This window comes from Ceratocystis lukuohia (genome assembly GCF_044167205.1).
Source record: "Ceratocystis lukuohia strain C4212 chromosome Unknown Supercontig8_pilon, whole genome shotgun sequence".
Classification (NCBI taxonomy): domain Eukaryota; kingdom Fungi; phylum Ascomycota; class Sordariomycetes; order Microascales; family Ceratocystidaceae; genus Ceratocystis; species Ceratocystis lukuohia.
Genome location: NW_027263527.1, coordinates 1,446,126 through 1,464,118, shown reverse-complemented (window position 1 = coordinate 1,464,118; position 17,993 = coordinate 1,446,126). Strand labels below are relative to the sequence as shown.

The 17,993-nt window shown below is 49.7% G+C and overlaps 2 protein-coding genes across 2 annotated transcripts; both read left to right on the top strand.

The window, feature by feature from the left end:
- Positions 1-4,078: 4,078 nt before the first annotated feature.
- On the top strand, positions 4,079-7,081 carry HOO65_080363 (kinesin family protein; the record flags this gene model as incomplete). The annotated part of the gene is made up of 3 exons (XM_071004144.1): positions 4,079-4,293; positions 4,340-4,824; positions 4,926-7,081. The coding sequence occupies 3 exons, from the start codon at positions 4,079-4,081 to the stop codon at positions 7,079-7,081; spliced, it is 2,856 nt and encodes a 951-aa protein (XP_070856593.1).
- An 8,682-nt stretch (positions 7,082-15,763) lies between these two features.
- On the top strand, positions 15,764-17,635 carry HOO65_080362 (uncharacterized protein; the record flags this gene model as incomplete). Its single annotated transcript, XM_071001544.1, has 1 exon — positions 15,764-17,635. One exon carries the CDS (start codon positions 15,764-15,766, stop codon positions 17,633-17,635), a length of 1,872 nt encoding a protein of 623 aa, XP_070856592.1.
- Positions 17,636-17,993: the final 358 nt, after the last annotated feature.

Sequence of the window (17,993 nt, the reverse complement as noted above, 5' to 3'; positions counted from 1 at the left end):
GCATTAGGGTTAGAGATGAGACATAGGGTTATGGTGTTGACCTCAATGCGATTTGTGATCAAGATTCTATGCCCCCTGCTTTAGATTTGACACATGCCTTTGACAAGCAACCAACTAACTAGCTGGCTTTGGGCCTTCGGGCTCAGACTCAGAAAAACAGGAAAACAGCCAAACAAAACCACCGCATGATGTTACAGCAACTAAGCCAAGTTCTCGTGAAGAAAGATTCCCCTGCTGCGCTGCTGTACGTAACCCTTACTTAATCACATGCCTCTCTCTCTAACTGTTCCAATAGGATTGCCCCCCCTCCCGCAAACAAGGTATTGGATGTGAGAAATAAAATTCTCCATGGTCCTCATGTTTTCCTCAGTCTTTTCTCGTTTTGGTTCTGACTAGCTAGAGCGCACATACAACCGATGATATCAGTGCAGCTTATGGGTAGGGCAAGGATCAGCTGGCAGAACCCACAGGCCGGATCCTGTGCTCGCTGATCGGAAAGGGAATTAAAGACAGGGGAGGGAAAAGAAGGAGGAGGCATCTCTCTGGAGGAGTTGCAAAAGAAAGGGGCAAAAAGAAAAAAAAAACAAGAAAGAAAGCCAAACAAAGATAGACAAGGACCAGAGAGGGTGGGCGGAATGGAGATTTGCCTGCTGGACTTTCTTTGTGCCCTTTCGTGCCCTTCGTTAGCGGATGGCTGTGGGATTTGGCGTTCATTGTATTGCTTTTTTTTTTCTCTTCTTTTTCTTCCTTTTGGCTGGGAAGCGTCATCCCATCAGGAAGAGGGGGGGGGGGGTCCTTTGGCGCAATACAAAGGGAACAGTATCGGTATGAGGCTTGCTGATAGGCTTGACAAACTGTATGGAGGAGGATGTGTGCGTTATTTCCCTTGTGCAAAGGAACAAAAAAAGAGTAGCTTGGCTATCCATTTTGTGCCTGCACATGCTAACGCACCCCCCTGAATCCATCGGCAGGTACAGCGTCCGTGGGTTGCGACGACCACAACTTGAGTTCAGGGTGGAAGTTCTCCTGTGCTAGCAAGTTATACGTATGCGTGTACGTACTGACGAGATGGGATAGACATAGACATTGACCATGTGCGTTGTAGGACACAACTGCGTATTGGGAAACAGAGCTCGATAATAATGCTACATATACCGCCCTTGTCATCCCATTGGCTACCTGTTGTGGTGGTAATACAGCCTCCGTCTCTTTCCTTCATCCTGCGACAGCTTCAGAACTCGACACACGATACAACGGTATTATGTCCGTCGTATTCACAGGGCTCGTGGCCCAGACCCTCAGGATGCGCTCTTGTGGTTGCAGTGGCTTGATTGGCTTGCCTGTCCGGGCTTGACTTGCCCTAGCAAAGCGGCACACGGAGGCGAGATGGGAAGAAACGTTGGAGCTCGAAATACCTATAGGCCTATAGTAGCATTGCTAACAATGCTGTGAAACAAGCACACCAGGGAAGCTTTTGAGAAGCTTGTCTGAAAGATCTTTTGATAAAAAGGACTGGCGTGTAATGGCTTCCAGGGCGTTAAGAGGAGACGTAATATGTAGGAGCGGGCATGAAAGAAACAAAAATTGGCGTCACAGTAAAGGAGGGACCCGTCGATTGAAACTTGGGCCGTGTTTAGTATGAGCCAAAGGCCAGAAGTGATGAGGGGCAGTGAATAGAGTTGGTGTAGTATTGGTGGTGATGGTTGACTAGCATATGCTAATCAGGCTGCTTAGGTCGCCTCCTCCCCCCGGTCCCCAGGGCCGAATTTAGCGGGCTAAGACGAAAGAGGAAAGAGACGCAAACACACAGGAAAGAAAAAGAGGGAAAGAGGCCAGCCCCACTCCAACATCGGCTCCACTATTTCACTTCTCTTGTTGGGCAAGTATGCATGCATGTAAGCAGCTTAAATAATTTATTTTATCGGTAATTGCTGTTCTAGTTTTTCTCTGGTGTGCCACTTCGTCGCCGTCAGGTCAGAAAGAAGCACCAACACCAAAAGTCGATGATAGACTAAGGTTAGCTGTTAGCTGTGCTGTTAGCTGTATATCTTTTTTAACGAAAAAAAAAAAAAAAACTTTTCGCCATTGTGGGCAAGTCCATATCAAGTAGTTTCCCATACATCTTCCCACCAGCTTCTTTCCAATTTTGCTTTGCCACTCTCTTCTTAGAAAGCCGACGCTCTCCATATTTCACTCCCATATTTTCTTGTTCGCTTTTCGCTCTTCGCTTTTCTCTCTTCTCTCTCTTCTCGTCTTGTCTTGTCTAATTTACCAGCTGTGATCCTTCGCAGCGCTTCATCAACGCTGTCATTTTCACCATCTTCTCCGAGTCGTCCCCCCCCAGTTTCCATATCGACTCGACTCGGTGCTGGCTTTTCTTTTTCTATTGTTCATCATATTTATCTCTATTTTTCGTCTATTTTCCTCCCCTGCCTTTATTTCCTTTCCTCTCCTTTGTTCGTTGCTACCACCGTCGGGGATTATACCACCACAAATCTCATAATCAGAGGCACGCACGAGAGGAACGTGTTTATCAACGTATCGAGGCCTGTCTGGTTCGATTACTTTTGTTCCGGTTTTCTTGTTCCTTTTCTTTTTTGTTCGAAAGCGTCCGCTGGCTCGACTTGTCCTGGCCTCCCTCCCCTTCTCTTTTCTCAGCTCCCTGTATTGCGATTTGTTTCTCTCTCCGAGCCTTGTTGCAAATCATCGATACCACTACTAGGAAGAAAGACTCCGGTGTCTCCCTTTTCTACATGCTTTTTTATTCGCGCCCTTTCATACCTCGCTCCAAAGTCATTTTCCCCAAGGAATTTATGTCGTCCCTCTTGAGTCGAGAGGAGTCTTGAAGAATATCTTATCCCCCCTCCCCCGTCCAAGACTCCCGCTCTTGTCGTTTCTTTCGTCTCTCTCGGGCCTCTCACGATCTGTAACGACAAACTACGAACCACACATCCTTTCTTTCGCAACGACTATCTTGTACCAAAAGGTAACCGAAAAAAATACCCCCCTCCCAAAAAAAAACACGTCCAAGTCTCAACTCTCCAGCATCGTGCTCGCCAAACCCGTCACCAAGCCCTAAGCCACTTGAATTTCTGTCTTGCTTGGTCGTTGTCCAACGTTGCTTGGCATATGGGTGACTCTCCATACGCCCATCAACAACAGAACACCTCTATCTGAGCGCCGCTAGCATATCGCTGACCCTGACTGGCATTAGCTTCTTGCTGTGCCGCTCTGTCACTGACCCACCAATTTGCTTTCTACTTGACTGAGCGGCTGCTTCACTACTTTGCTCTGTTCTTATACTAACATCATCATCAGCACATTATATTTTTTTTCTTGCACATCTCCAACGTTCGTCTAACATTCTAATGTAAGCAATCTCTCTACTCTTCCTGCAACCCAATATCTTTATTCTTCTACATGCATTCCCCCCTCACATCATCATGCGCTGCAAAAGGGGCTGTTGCCACCCCTAGTTTTCTGTTTCTTTACAAGATCTGCCTAAGGATTTGCGCTTTTTTTGGTTGGCAGCTTGGGATACAGATGCAGATGGCCAGAACAGACAGGCGGAACAGAGACGCTTTTGCTTGTGCGTGATGCATGCAAACCTCAATTTTTGGTCGAATTAGACCATGAAACTGCAAAGCATTATTCTCCCCCCATTGCAAACGTTTCATCGTTGATCCCCTCTCCTATTGAATGCTATCATTACTGCAACAGAGATTTTCGCTGCTACTGTCGGCTATTTCTGCTTTTCTCTTGTTTTCCCTGCCCAAGCATTCTGCTTTAATGCGTGCCGTGAACTTGGAGTCGAGTCGTTGAGAATACCTGTAACTGACACTAGCTTTTCTCTGCATTAACCTGTAGTACCGACGCCTGAAAAGGAATCGATAACGACGATTAATATTATATACTCTCGCAGTCGAAAACCAAAAGCCTGATTGAAAGGTCTTTTGTATATATCTCAATTGGTCGCTTTGGGGATTTTTCTTTTTCTTTCTGTCGTCTCTGGCTATTTTTTTTTCCTTCATATTTTTTTTATTATTTTCCCTCCCACTTCCTTTCAAAAGCACACATTATGACGACTCTTCCACGACCGGCGCGGCCTACGCTATGCCCCCCTACTGGAAGCCTTCCAGCAATCCCCATGCCGAAAACGCGCAAAAGCACTATTGGACTGTCTTCTGCAGCTGCGGCAGCAGCATCAGGCCCTACCACACCGCGAAGTGGCCTACGCACCCCTTCCAGCTCGTTGCACTCTCCTACCAGATCAAATGCAGGCGTAAATGCTGCGTCAAAAACTCTCAGAAAAACCGTCAGCATAAATTCGTTTCCTCAGCCCCCTCGTGGCGACAACCGTTCCAACAGCCTCCCCCCCCAGCCCTCTTTTTGCCAGTGAGCTCAGCAAAAGAAACTCGACCCGCAAATCCAAGACCTCCATGGGTTCTCCATTGAGCAGCTCTCTCGGCTTTTCAAGCACCATCAGTGAGGGAAAATCTATTCCTACCACTGGAAATAGAACATCGGACGGATTTATCAGCGTTTCTTCTCCTCCACACAGCCGCACCTCGTCAGCTCAAGATTCGTATTCAACCTCTGCGACAACCTACGACGATCCCACCGACATTTCGCAAAACACACAGGACACCATGGCTTCCGTTTCCACAGGCGGCAAAAAGTCTGATGGCAAGGGCAACGTGATTGTGAGCGTTCGCGTGCGTCCAACCGGCAACAGCCCCGATAGAAACGACGGAGAATGGCTTGTAGATGGTCGCAGTTCCACTATTTCATACAACGGAAAGGAGGCGGGTGACTACACATACGGTATGTCGGCAAACAAACTTTCTTTTTTCTTTTTCCTTTTTTTCCTTTCCTGATTGCACGACATGATGTCGTTCTGGGTCTCGTTTATTAACTCAATTTAGACAATGTTTTTAGCACACACGATAACAATTCTCGCGTTTACGACCACTGCGCAAAACGACTCGTCCGCCGAGTCATGGAGGGATATCACGGTACCGTCTTCGCGTATGGTATGACAGGCACTGGAAAGACCTTTTCCATGCAGGGTACCGCGTCATCTCCCGGTGTTATTCCTCTCGCGATCACGGATATTTTCTCATATATCCGCGAAACTCCGTCACGTGAATTCCTGCTTCGTGTCAGCTACCTCGAAATCTACAATGAGAGAATCCAGGATCTTCTTAGCATGCCGACAGCCTCGGGCCCTGGTGGTGCAGGCCAACAAGAAGAAATCAAGCTGCGTGAAGATGCCAAGAGAGGAGTCTACGCTACACCTCTAAAGGAGGAAATCGTTCAAAGCCCAACCCAGTTATTGCGGGTCATTGCTCGTGGTGACCAAGCAAGACGAACGGCCAGCACGCAGTTCAACTCGCGCAGCTCGCGAAGTCATGCCGTCGTCCAAATCGTGGTGGAGAGCAGAGAACGTGTGCCTGGTGGTATAGAGACTGGAAGTAAGAGATCCGGTCTACTACCCGGTGGCGTCAGAGTTTCCACCCTTAGTCTGATTGACTTGGCTGGCTCTGAAAAGGCTGCCGAGTCAAAGGAGCGGCGCCAGGAGGGCTCCCACATCAACAAATCTTTGCTGACCCTTGGTACCGTCATCTCCAAGTTATCAGAGCAGAGAGAGGGCAAGGGTAGCGACAAAGAAGGAAAACATCTCCCCTATCGTGATTCTAAGCTCACCCGTCTATTACAAGGTGCGCTGTCTGGTAACTCACTAGTCAGCATATTGTGCACGATCCAAACGGGAGTGGCCAACGCAACCGCGCATGCAACTCATATTACCGAGACACTAAACACGCTCAAGTTTGCATCCCGCGCGCGGAACAGCATTGTCAGTCACGCCAAGAGGGCCGAGGAGGCGCTTGGTGCTGGTGGCGAAGGAGGCGCCCGTGTGCTTCTTGAGAGATATCGCATGGAAATTCAAGATCTTCGTTCTCAGCTTGAGACCCAGCAAAAGAATGGTGGGAAAAGCGGGTCAAGTTCGGACAAGTCAGAGTTGGACTTGCAAAGGGACGCCGAGGAAGAGCGGCTTCGGGAACTACAGGCGGAAAGCAGACATGAGGAGCAAATGCTGGAGATGCAACTCGCCCGTACTGCGCTCAAAGAACGTATCGATCATCTCAACAAGTTGATTCTGAGCTCCAAGTCGATTGGCGTTAACACCAGTGGGTCTTACAGCTCACTTGGCATGCGCTTTTCTACCATGTCCCAAGTTTCTATCCGGTCTTCCGTCACTCCCTCCATTGCTAGTCGGTCTATGAATGACCGGACATCCTCAATGACGTCGACTTCTACTATTGGTCGCAGGTCAAGTGCGGGGAATAACAGACTTTCTGGTGGTGATGTTCTGCCTACTACAGAAGATGACGAGAGCTTCGGCGAGTTTGGTGATGGAACGGCCTCAATGGCTGCTCAGAACAGAGCTTTGCAGGCTGATCTTGTCGACAAGAATCGCTACATTGCTACCCTTGAGAAGCGCCTGATTCAAGCACGGCGAGCTTCATCGTCTAGGGCCTCGGTTGGGCTGTCAACCCCTAACAAGGGCATCATGGTTGGTGAGGATCACAGCGTGGCAGCACTTCTGAAGGAGAAGGACAGTGAAATTGCCGAACTACGTGCCCGTCTTGACGACAAGGATCGCATGTTGAGTGCGCTGCGCAGTGCTACTCGCTCTCGTGAGGCTGCTGAATCCAGTTTTGAGGCACGCTCGCCTCAATCAGAACGCTTGTCCGGCTCATCCAACTTTTTCTCCACGCAAGCTCCGTCACCAGCACCAACAATGATGATTGCCGCGCCGAAACGACTCAACAAAACGACCGACGATATCCGGATTCTCGATGAGATGATTTCGGACCGAATCGACAGCGGCCACATCGTACGCAATGCTCGGGGCAGCGTCCGGGTTAACGACCGCTCTCTCCGGAATGCCCGGAGCCAGAGCAGCCGCGAACGTGCACTTCCTCCATCTCAAGAACCCTCGCCTACGCGTATGGTGGCTTCCGAGACCTTGGCCGATCTACCTGAAACGACTAAGCCTGTTGCCATCGAGATTTAAAATCTGAGTATGGTCACTTGCATGTCCGGTTTTTGGCCAATGTTCATCGGTCGTCATTTTCTTTTTTTGCTTATCATTTTGGCGCAGCTCTGACACGACACGCCCACGTATTTTCGCTGTATATTCTCTCTTACCTTCACCCATGACATACTGGGGATGGATTTTCTTTCTTGTCACAACACGGCTATTTTTTGGTTTCTCTTTTGTCTTCATGACGCCCCGCTTGACATCGCCACGCGTTTACTCACGATCCCCTCCTCTTTCGACTACTACCCATGAGGGAGGAGTCTAATCTGCTACGAACTGTTTGACAAACCATCCTGATGTCTCTCCGTAGACTTTCTTGGATGTCTGGTTCAATGTCATGCACCTTGTACTTTTTTTTTCCATTCTTTATCCAGGTCGATTTCTTCTTTTTTCTTGATGCCAAGCTTACTGGCCGTCCTACTTCATTATATTTCCTTGAGTAATTCTTTTTCCCTTGGTCTTTTTTTTTTGTTTCTTTCACACCTTGAACCTCGCCATCTGTCTTCTCGCTAATGGGAGGTTGCGGTCGTCCCCAACGCTCTTTTCAACCTTTTTTTCCTTACATACTATATTATTTCCTTGTGTCTCCTATGTTCCTTCTTCTACTTCTATACTTTCCGGTTTCCTCCAGGATTTTTGTTTGCTTTTTGGTATTAGTTTCTGTTTGATGTGTCTTATACCCGACATGGTCTTGTTGTTTTGTTGGTTCTTTTTTTTGTTTTTTTATTATTCTGTATTGGGGGGGGGGGGCGTTGTCTGTCAAACTAGCGAGTTTCTTCATCTCACTTACTCTCGTGTTTTTTTCTCAATATTTCTTCTATGGATCACTCTACAAATACTTGATGTGTGCATTTTCTTTCCATGTGTGTATGTGTGTATTAATTCCTAGGGAAGTCGGGGCAGAAAAACAAGATGGGACTGAGTTTAGCCATGAACATGTGGCTCCAGGAGTCATATTGACGTAGATCTGTGACGGGGAAAACGCCCCAAAACCAAGAGCTGATGTTCAGCTAGTACGGAGACTCACGATGGCACACGTAAAGCAGTGCAACCGGGTCTATACGATGCTCGTCTACCCGGGTAGCAGAAGCTCTCTGGGCGCATGAAACCTACCTGCGCCTGAACCAGCAGATAGGATGAGGCTGAGGCTGAGGGCATTATGGAGCCAAGAGGCATGAAGATCGAAACAAACTAGGAGAGATCTGAGAAACGAACAAAATATGTATGTATGTATGTATGTTCTATTTAACGTCTACCTACAGTTATTTCACCGTAATACGACGGCCTTCCGGCCGGGAGCACCTCCCGGGCGGTCCGCAGTGACAGGAACGCATAGACTTCAACCTTCTCCTATGACTTTTTAGGGTCCAGCAATATAGCCAGGAGGGTCTCTGTATAGCGCGGCCCGAGGGCGTACCTGTCGGGATCTAGGATTGGTTACCTGATATTTTTGGTTGGTGGAGGCCCCGTGTAAAAACTAGTCTAAAAGGCCCCCCGGCTGTCGGCACGGGGGGGTAGGCCCCGGCGGAGTACAGTGGTTTTGTCCTTCCATGCGTGGCTGCTGCAACAAACGAACAAAATAATTATGAAAAAAAGAAAAAAAAAAGCCCCAAGATGATGTTCACGATGCCACCTCGCCAAAAATATGTGACTGCCTTGGAGGCACCAAGCTCCGATACGGGGAATCGAACCCCGGCCTTCTCGGTGAGAGCGAGATATCCTAGCCCCTAGACCATATCGGACGGTTAAATTGTTTTTCCTACCAGTATGTCATTTAGCCGTGATTATAAAGCCTATGCAAACAGAGTGTACGCCCGGTTATGCAGTAAATCAGGATCTGCTTCATGGTATTTGTCTTTTTTTCTTGGCTACGATGTGGTTTGGTCGAGGTGAGTGACGAGCTTGCTTCTTGTAGAAATTCTACAGTCGGCGTTGCAGAGAACCACTTTTGTTCGACAGCCGCGCCGTTTGATCTCAGAGATTCTTGCAGACAAATACATCCAACTTCAAATGTAAGACGCGGTTGGGTGGCACCCATTGGCGGAATATCTCGGCCAATAGAGGCTGGGAGTTAAACTCTGTGTTGGCGTGAGTAACACTGGAAGAAGGGGAAAGGTTTTAAGCTACACGTTACATTTGCGGGTTTGGTTGTAGTGCGTCATGGTGGATAGAAAGACTGTGTAAGAGTAGCAATGAACTGTGCAGCTATCCACCCATTCATATACACAATCACACGCACACATAGTCTCTTCTCTCTCTCTTTGTCTGTCACTTTGTTGGCACAACAAGTTGCAAGATTGCAAGCGCGCACGAGAGACATGGAGACTAGAGAGAGTGCTGCGCCAATGTCACGCGTAAAGAGAAGAAAAGCAGCCCCCATTTTTTTCAGGGGAGCGATGTTTCTTCTTCCGCTCCCTTTCATTCCCTTGATTAATATAATCCCCTCATCACCTGCGGGCGTGAATCACATCCACACACAGATAAAGTGAGCAACCACAAGTCACGAACTGTGTCCAGCGGTCTGTGTGATGTGATGAGAGGAGGAGATTTGGTATAGGGGAAAGGGGGGCGCGTTGGGTGCTGTGCCTCTGTACCTGTGTGTCTGTCTTCCATCTTCCCCGTATTGCCTTGTGCATGTGTATCGTCTCTTTTGGTCTTGTGGAGAAAGCCACAAAGAAGAAACCAAAAACTAACAAGCACGAGGAGGGAGGGGGAAAAAAAGCCCGAAGGGAGTTGTGTTCCTTTTGCAGGCAATTTTACTGGCGATCACAACCTTGCTTCGCCCCTTCTCCATGGCTAGATCCCTATGTGTGCCGCTGCAATGTCCCCTCCCTATATTGCTGTTAGTTGATCATGTTTGGCCTCAGACCGTCCTGTTCTCAGTGCGGGCCTTGGATCTCGCCTGGATGGTATTTCTTTTGGGTCACAAGCCAGCCCAGGAGAGGCGCAATATCAGATGGAAATGCAGGCGTTGCCAGGCTTAGAGTTCTCCCCCAGTATCCATCGCCCATCGCGATCACGGAATGGCTATGTGCATGTTGCGGTGACTAGTTTTGTTTCATGTTTAGCAGGACATGAATATTAGGAAGCAGGGGAGCTATAGACACATGCGGGCGGGAAAGGCACTCCAGAAGGAAAAAGGGACCTCGGTCAATAGACTTCAGGTAAAGTTGAGGGTACAAGCCAAAGTCCCTGTGCCAGCACAAAACATGGCGGTTTGGGCTTGCTACCTTCATGTCATGTCAGTGGCCAGTCAGCCAGCATCATGCGCTCTACATGCAACGTATTACGTTTGCATTGCAGTACTCAGAGTCATTGTGGAGAGAGAGTGTGTGTGTGCCAGACAAGCCTGTCTCTCCCCTCAAGCCCTAATGGTCCTGGCTGAGAGCATTACAGATCGGTGAGCCGCAACAACGACGCTTTGCCCCTTCGCCCCCTCCAAGTAAACAAACTCCTTTTTATTTTCTTTTCTCCCTGCCTACGCCAAAAGAAGAATCTTTCCAAATCCCTGCCAGGCAGGCCGAACATCCACAAGGCACAAGCTGGGTGGGAATGGGCATCTCCTGAGATCAGAAACTTTCTTTTCGCTCCTCGGCCAAATGTATGTCTAGAGGAGACCAAGCTAAGTCTAGTGCAGGAAGCTTATTGGCTTAGTTTATATATCCAAAATTGACAATAGAACGAAGGTTGTTAACCTTTGATCCTCCCTCCTCTCATAACAGACAAAGAGCTTCCACTTTGCCCAACTTTGGCTTTTGATTACCGGGCCTGTTTGTGTCTTTGATAGTTTGCTTGGATCATGGATATTCGCATTGATTAACTGGTAACTATGAAACGCGCTAACAAGGGGTGTTTATGGCTGCTTTGGGGAAGGGAATACACGAGACAAGAGTACTTGTGACTGACCAAATAGGCCCCTGTCCCACGGGATAGACCACCCACTGTTACTGTTGTTGCCTTTCACTCATTAGACAGAAGTTGGAGAAGCCACTAAGGTTGATTCAAGCTCTGGGCTCCAAGTGCCCTGAACTTGGCACTTGGCTCAAGGCTCTTATTCTTATGCAAGCCAAATACTTGCAGCCCTGCGCCAAACCCAACCTCGTTGCAGCTTAGACAGCCCAGCCTCTTTGCCAGCGGGCTTTCTTGTCTTTACTTCCCTGGATAGGAAGCAGAAAAAAACCCCACAGGTCTCGAGCAGACATCCGGGCAGGCCAGCCCCCTAAGTCTCGGCTCTAGCTAAGGCGGAACATTCTTGCCTCGCCTCGACGGAAGGACAAGACGTGACGTGCTTTCTACGAACAGAGGAAGCGGGCACCCGCCGCAAAGCTCCGTCCTTCTCCGCCAACACCAAACAATATTTAAAATAGCCTGGGAGACGTTTGTTTGTGTTTGTGTTTGTTTGTTGTGCAAGTAGTCAAGCTTAAGTGTGGCGTTTTATATGTGGCTACCGGCTTACACCAGAACCAACGCTGCGACTTGTACGACAAGAAACTTGACGTTGGTAACCTAAGTGCAAGAGGAAGCTCCAGGAAACTGCAGCCGGGAAATACTACGAGCGGCGCTGGCGATATGGCGTAAGGCAAAAGACGGACAGGCAGAAAGAACAGCAGCCGTGTAATGCAGGAATACGGGTTGTAGGGGCAGTTATTTCCGCAGTCCAATCAGTCAGTCATTCTGCCCGATCGTGAGGACAACAGCCCTAGAGAAGTGTCGGCTTAATGCATCCGTTGCTACGAAATGGATACTTCGCCCCAAGCAGCAGCTGGCTGGCTGGCTCGTGCACTCAACATCACATGTTCAGCAACGATCCTATCTGTTTCGTCTGCAGTATTCGCTTCGAGATATCAATATCAACGAAGTTGATATGCTATAGAAGAAGGGGCTTAGGGTCCACGAGAATCTGCAAGCATCGGATCTGGTGACCTACCATCCACTATAGGGGGGCCGGCCGTATTTTAGGGCTGATATAAACAAGAGAAGCTCGGGCCTAGGGCTGGCCGGCGCACGCAGTAGGGTCCAATGCTGCACTTGCAAAGGGGGAGAGAGGGGGGGGGGGGGGCTTGACTTGGACTGACTTACATGCTCGGGCTCGGGCCCCTCGATCACCAGTAAGCCCAGACCCACGAGGAGAAAGGTTCATCTTGGTTGAAGCCGTTGACGAGATTTTCATCTCGTCTTTCTGCCTGCCTTGTCGTTGTCTGTGTGTTGCCATGATGAAAAAGGTCGCTTGTCTTGATTACTTCTTGTTCTTTTGTCAACTTCAAACACTGCCGAAGGGGTTGGATAGGCTCCTTAGGGCTAGCTGTGCTGTATATAGTATACGGTGGACGGTCAGACCGCATATAGCGTCCTTGTTTGGGCGAAATTTTTCCTTTTGCTAGGCTTTTATATGCTCGCGCTGCCGAGGACTGGGTTGTTTCATGTTGAGATGAGAATTTATAGCCTTGGGCTGGGGGTAGGCATGAAAAAGACGGAAGACAGCAAGCGTGTCCAAAGCTTGGGCTCTGCAATAGCAAGGGGAGAGGATGGGAAAGTTAAGGAGGACGGACAAAATTTGGTTGTAGGGCAGAAGACAGAGGGAATGGCTGGGATGGGGATTTTTTTTCTTTGCTCGCTTGTGCAAAAAAGAACTGCTATAGAACATGGAAGGCTGCTAGCTGCTAGTTAGCATGACATATTATATGTTGCTTATCTGCTCGTACGTTATGAGCCTCTGGGGACTTTTTGTGCGTGGTTCCTCCTCTATTTCTCGCTTCGGCAGCATTTATCGGGCGTGTCGGCAGGCAGAGGAGTGATGGTGATGGGTGGTAACGGGGGTGTGAGTGAGTGAGTGAGTGAGTGTGTGTGTGTGCGTGTGTGCGTGTGTGTGTGTGCGTGTGTGTGTGTGTATGCGCCGTGTCTGTATGCGCCGTGTCTGTATGCGCCGTGTCTGTATCTGCGCCTTAGCAGCTCCTCCATCGGGGCCTCAGTTGTGCTGCCAAGCAGCTTCTGTCTGCCAGCAAAGTGACGCGTGCTCAGCGTCAACCTCAGACAGGTCCTCTCCCAGTCGGAGCTGCACCTCCCTCCCCTCTTGTGGCGAGTCCCCGTCTCCGGTTTCCGATTTAATTAGGAGTGTGTGATTCTGAGGCAGATCCTTGTCCAAGTTATCTCCATGGCGAAGAAAATAGGCCTGATGCCCCAAAAAAAGACACTCTTACACGGCTTGCCTGTTCGTTTTTGAAACACCAAAGACGTCACTTGGCTAGCCCTTTTGTATGGAAATAGTTTGAAGGCTTCCTTTTTGTTCTGGCTCCCCGACTCCGTCGTCCGGCCTAGCCATTGTTGGTGTTGAATGGTCCTTTTTTTTCTCGTTTGGCCGCCATGACGGAGCCTTGGTTGGGATTAAAAATAAGTCCATCCACCATTAGTTGTCAGTTCTCTGGTAGGGCTGGACGAGAGAGCGAAACAAGTGTCAATCAAACTCGGTGAAGACAGCGAAGGCTATAGCACGAATATCTGGAGGCAGGATACTATATCAGCGCGCATACAAATAATAGGAAGGAAGGCGTTGCGAATGCAGTAGTAACGCCATCAGGCTGGCCAGATAGGAAACTGCCAAAGCTTCTGTATAGTACAGTCGAAATAAAGCCCCCGTCTCGCCTTCCTTCCTCCTTTCTCATTCTTTGCGTGGGAGTTGCCTCCCCATAAGGCCCCATTATAGAGGAGGCCAGAGCCAAAACAAGCAAAGTAACAACTTGAGCAAAAAGGTCCCCACCAGAGGAGCAAGAGGAAGGGGCCCAAACAGCCATATCGTGTGGCTTCGAATTCTTCTTTTCTTTCGCAGAGTCCCTTCGTTTTTTACTTCGACTTCTTTCCCTTTTCTCTCTTCTTCTTGTCCTGCTTCGTCTGATATCGTGGGCTCTTACCCTTTCCATTCCTTGTTCTTTCCTTTCCTGAACATTGCTCCGCTCTCAACTGGCCATCTCTCCCGAGGCTTTATCATTGGCTTCCATCGCGTTGATCGTTGCCGATTTTCTTTCTTTCTTTTTTTTTTTTTCATTTTTTATTTTTTATTTTTCTGCTCGGTTTCCTGCGTGCGTCGGCATTCTTTTCGCCTTTAGGGACCACCGAATTTTGCTCCCATTTCTGCTGCGATCTGCGACAAGCTAGCCATCAGGCAATTCCTGTCGCTATTATCTATACATTCTTTCCTTTGCTCTTCTTGCGCTCGTCATCCGCCATTCCGAGGACGCGCTCTCCCGGCTTTCGAGAGCCAGACATCCGCATCTACTTTGTGCTTTGTGCTTTGTGCTTTGTACTTTGTACTTTGTGCCTGTGCCTGTGCCTGTACCTGTGCCTGTACCTGTGCCTGTGCCTCCAAGCTAGACCGAAGCCTTTCTTTCTTTCCTGCCCTGGCTCCTCCAGCTTCCTTGGGGCGTTATTATATCCTTCGCCTTCCTCCCCGCTGCTCCCTTTGCCTTGCTGCAAAAAGGGTCTTTTTGCTTGGTTCACTTCATTCTTGTGGCTAGCCAGCTATCCACCCAGGACTGTATAACCTGATTTGGCCCAAGGAGTAGTTCGATCTGCCCTGTGCTACTCTTCATTCTTCTCTCGCTCTTTGTACCCTGTCTGGCAGTGCTACAAACTGATCGGCGCTCTTGTTGCTGTTCCTTCTGCTTCTCCTGCATTTCCACCCTCCTCCACTTCATCCGCCCCCCCAACACCCTGCTCCTGCCGGCTCTGATTAGCGTGCTGCTGCATACTTGCACTGTACCGTCATATTACCGTGTACCTCGCTGCTGCGTCCATCTGGTGCACTATTTCTTTAGGCTGAGCTAGCTTCATATCGGATCGTTTTGTCCCGTGGCTTGCCAAGCAGCCCTTCCCCGTGTAGCTCTTCTCCGTCCTCTGTTTGCTCTCCATTCCTTGTTGCGTTGGGGTTGCGTTTGATTCAAGTTGTTTGTCACAGACTGAGCACCCGTCTACGTTTCTTTCCGTCAGCTCCCGTCTTGTTGCACACTCAAGCTAAGCAGAATCTCTCTCTCTCTCTCTCTCCTGGCACGCCTGCCACGCCAACTGCTCTATTCCATTGTCAAATAGCTGCATTCCCCCATAAAGCATTGGATTCCTCGATTCTTCGCTAGGAGCGTCGATACCGAGACGGTCCACTTGACATCTTTCTGTTCATCCATCAGCTTCTTTCTCTTGTTATTAGCCTCTCTCCTCTTTTCTCCTTTTGGGAAATCCTCCCCGACTGCAACTTGGAAGACGCCCTGCTGCCACTCTGCATTCCCCGTATATGTTATATGTATGACGTTCATATCACGGCAACAACCCACAAAAACCTCCTGGTGCCCAAAGTCCTGAGCTTAAAACCCACAGAGAAGAAAATCAAGGTATCATCATCATCATAGCCCTCCTCTGACTCTTGCACATCTTTCCTCACTCGTCCTAGACCCGCCAATCCTTTCTCAACTCCCTTTTTGATCTGTCCTTGTCTGTCGTCTGCTTTCTTTTTATTTCTTTTCCCTAGTTCTCAGCCTACTCCTCCTCCTCCTCCCAGACCTAGTGAGCTTACACACTCACTCGGTCTTCTCCCCCCCCCAATTCCACACGCCCCTACATTCCCACTCCCTCCCTCCTTGCTCCCCGCCAACAAACAACCAACTCATCAAAATGCCAGTCCATCTCGATATCCCAGCTACCTCGCACCCCAAGATAATGGTGTCTCCTCCAAAAATCAACCTCCGAAGAGCCGCTGCATATAAAGAAAGAGGACCCTTGTCTGCGTCTTCATCTCGTTTCAACTTCAACCATCTTTTATTTTCTCCTCCACCATCTCCTGGACTTCCCGCACTCGTCCCTCGCCCTCGCAAAGTTTCCAGAACTCCTCGCCCCAGCCAGATTGTCAGAATGTTAGGTTGGATATGCTGTGGCATGACCATGTGCTACCTCACCATCCTGCTGATGGCAGACCGGGCAGATTCTTTTCCTGTGCTCGTCATGCCGTCGTGGGTGCGCCAGGAATTCGAAATGGTCGGACTAGACGACGTGCCCGACTTTTCAACGCCCATAGTCGTCACCGACCAGCACGGCCGCTCTCGCTGGACTGTTTCCATCCCTCCCACTGCTGAGTTCCCTCTATCCTTTGGCGAGTACAAGACTATGGCTGAGACTTGCCGCGAAGTTGCCACTCGTGCCCGCGACTTGCACTCCACCGACGAAGCCATCAGCGCCATGGTGCAAAATCAGAACCTCCTAGACTTTGCGAAGAAGGACTCGTACTTTATCGACGTCCAAGACGCCGAGAACACCGGCCTGCTCCCTGCCCCAGAGGCTCGCGATCAAAAAATCAGCAGTGAAGCCAAGGGCAACCTTGTTGGCGTGGTCGATGACGCTACTACTGCTAAGCTGCCTATTTGCGAGCGCTCTATGACTGTGACCCTCGAGTCCTCGGATGCTGGCCTTGGCCAGTCGCTTATGATGCTGTGGACCTTTTACGGTCTTGCCCAGAAACAAGGGCGCAGCTTTTTTATCGATGACTCGCGCTGGGCCTATGGCAAATATACCAACATGTTCGAAGCACCGCCCCGTAACAACTGCCGGCCACCGCCTCGCCACCACATGCTTCCATGCCCTCTTCAGGCGCGACACCTTGTGATCTCTCCTGCTACCGCGCACGAGAACCTGATGGGCATGCTCTCCGTCAGCTCGCTGTCCTTCAAGTCGAAGGATGGCAGTAAAGTGCTTTACTCGCTGGCACGCGCTGGCCACGATGCCTTATTCAAGCCCATTGAACAGGACAAAAAGTACATTGTAAGCCGTGCTGAGGAGGTACGTCGTGATGCCCAAAAAAAGAACGGCGTCAATGCGCCTGTAGTCGGCATCCACATCCGCCATGGCGACCGTCACCCGCTCGAGTACCAGTACCATGAGTCGTACGTCCCGCTGAACATCTTCAGCGACCGCGCATTCGAACTGGCCGACAAGCACCACAATGCGACACACGGCGCCAATTCCGATGGATCTGCATCTTCGCCGGTGCCTGCGCCGCTGATGGTTGTTGCTACCGATGATCCCGTGGTCTTCGACAACGAAGAGTTCAAAGGTGCCCTGCGTGCTCAAGACCACATCCGTCTTGCCAGCAAGTCCGCTCCCCAGCAAGTCAGCCAGAACCGCATGGCCCTCCACCGCTTCGTCGATGAGACGATTGGCTGGGAGGGCGGCTTCTATGCTCCCATGTTTTGGAGCTTGGGACAGCCTCCTAGTGCTACTGGCAAGGTCAGCAATCTGGTTAACAGAGATCCTACAACCCTGAGTCCGTCTGTCGAGACTCTGCGACTGCGCAACTACCTGGGACGCGCCTACTTGATGGACCTTTCCGTCCTGGTTGAGTCCGGTGACTACGTCATGTGCACTGTCAGCGCTATGGGCTGCCGTATGCTGGCGGTCATGATGGGTTGGGAAAGGGCCTTTGAGCGGGAGCGCTGGGTCAACCTCGACGGTGACTTCACATGGTCAGGCCTCAACCGAGACCTGGACCTATAAAATTGCTTTTTCTTTTTCGCGTCGTCTCCCCCTACTGGAGTCCATGTACTCTTCTGCTTTCATCGCCTCTATTTTCTTGACTTGCTCTTTTCGATTGCTTTCAACGCGCATTTAAAACCCGGCGTTACCACGAGGAACGGATCCTCAATTTTTCTCTTCTTCATTCTGCATTTCCCATGGGGCCTTGCTTCTTTTTTCCTTCATTACTGTCTTTATTGCAACCTATCTAGATTGCGTGTGTCTGCTATTGTTAGACACTCGTTCATGACCTTTTTACGGCCTTTTTGAGCCGTGAATCACGCTCGCTATTTCATTTATACTGCATAAAAATGTCTTTATCTGCCTTTCTTGACTGGGA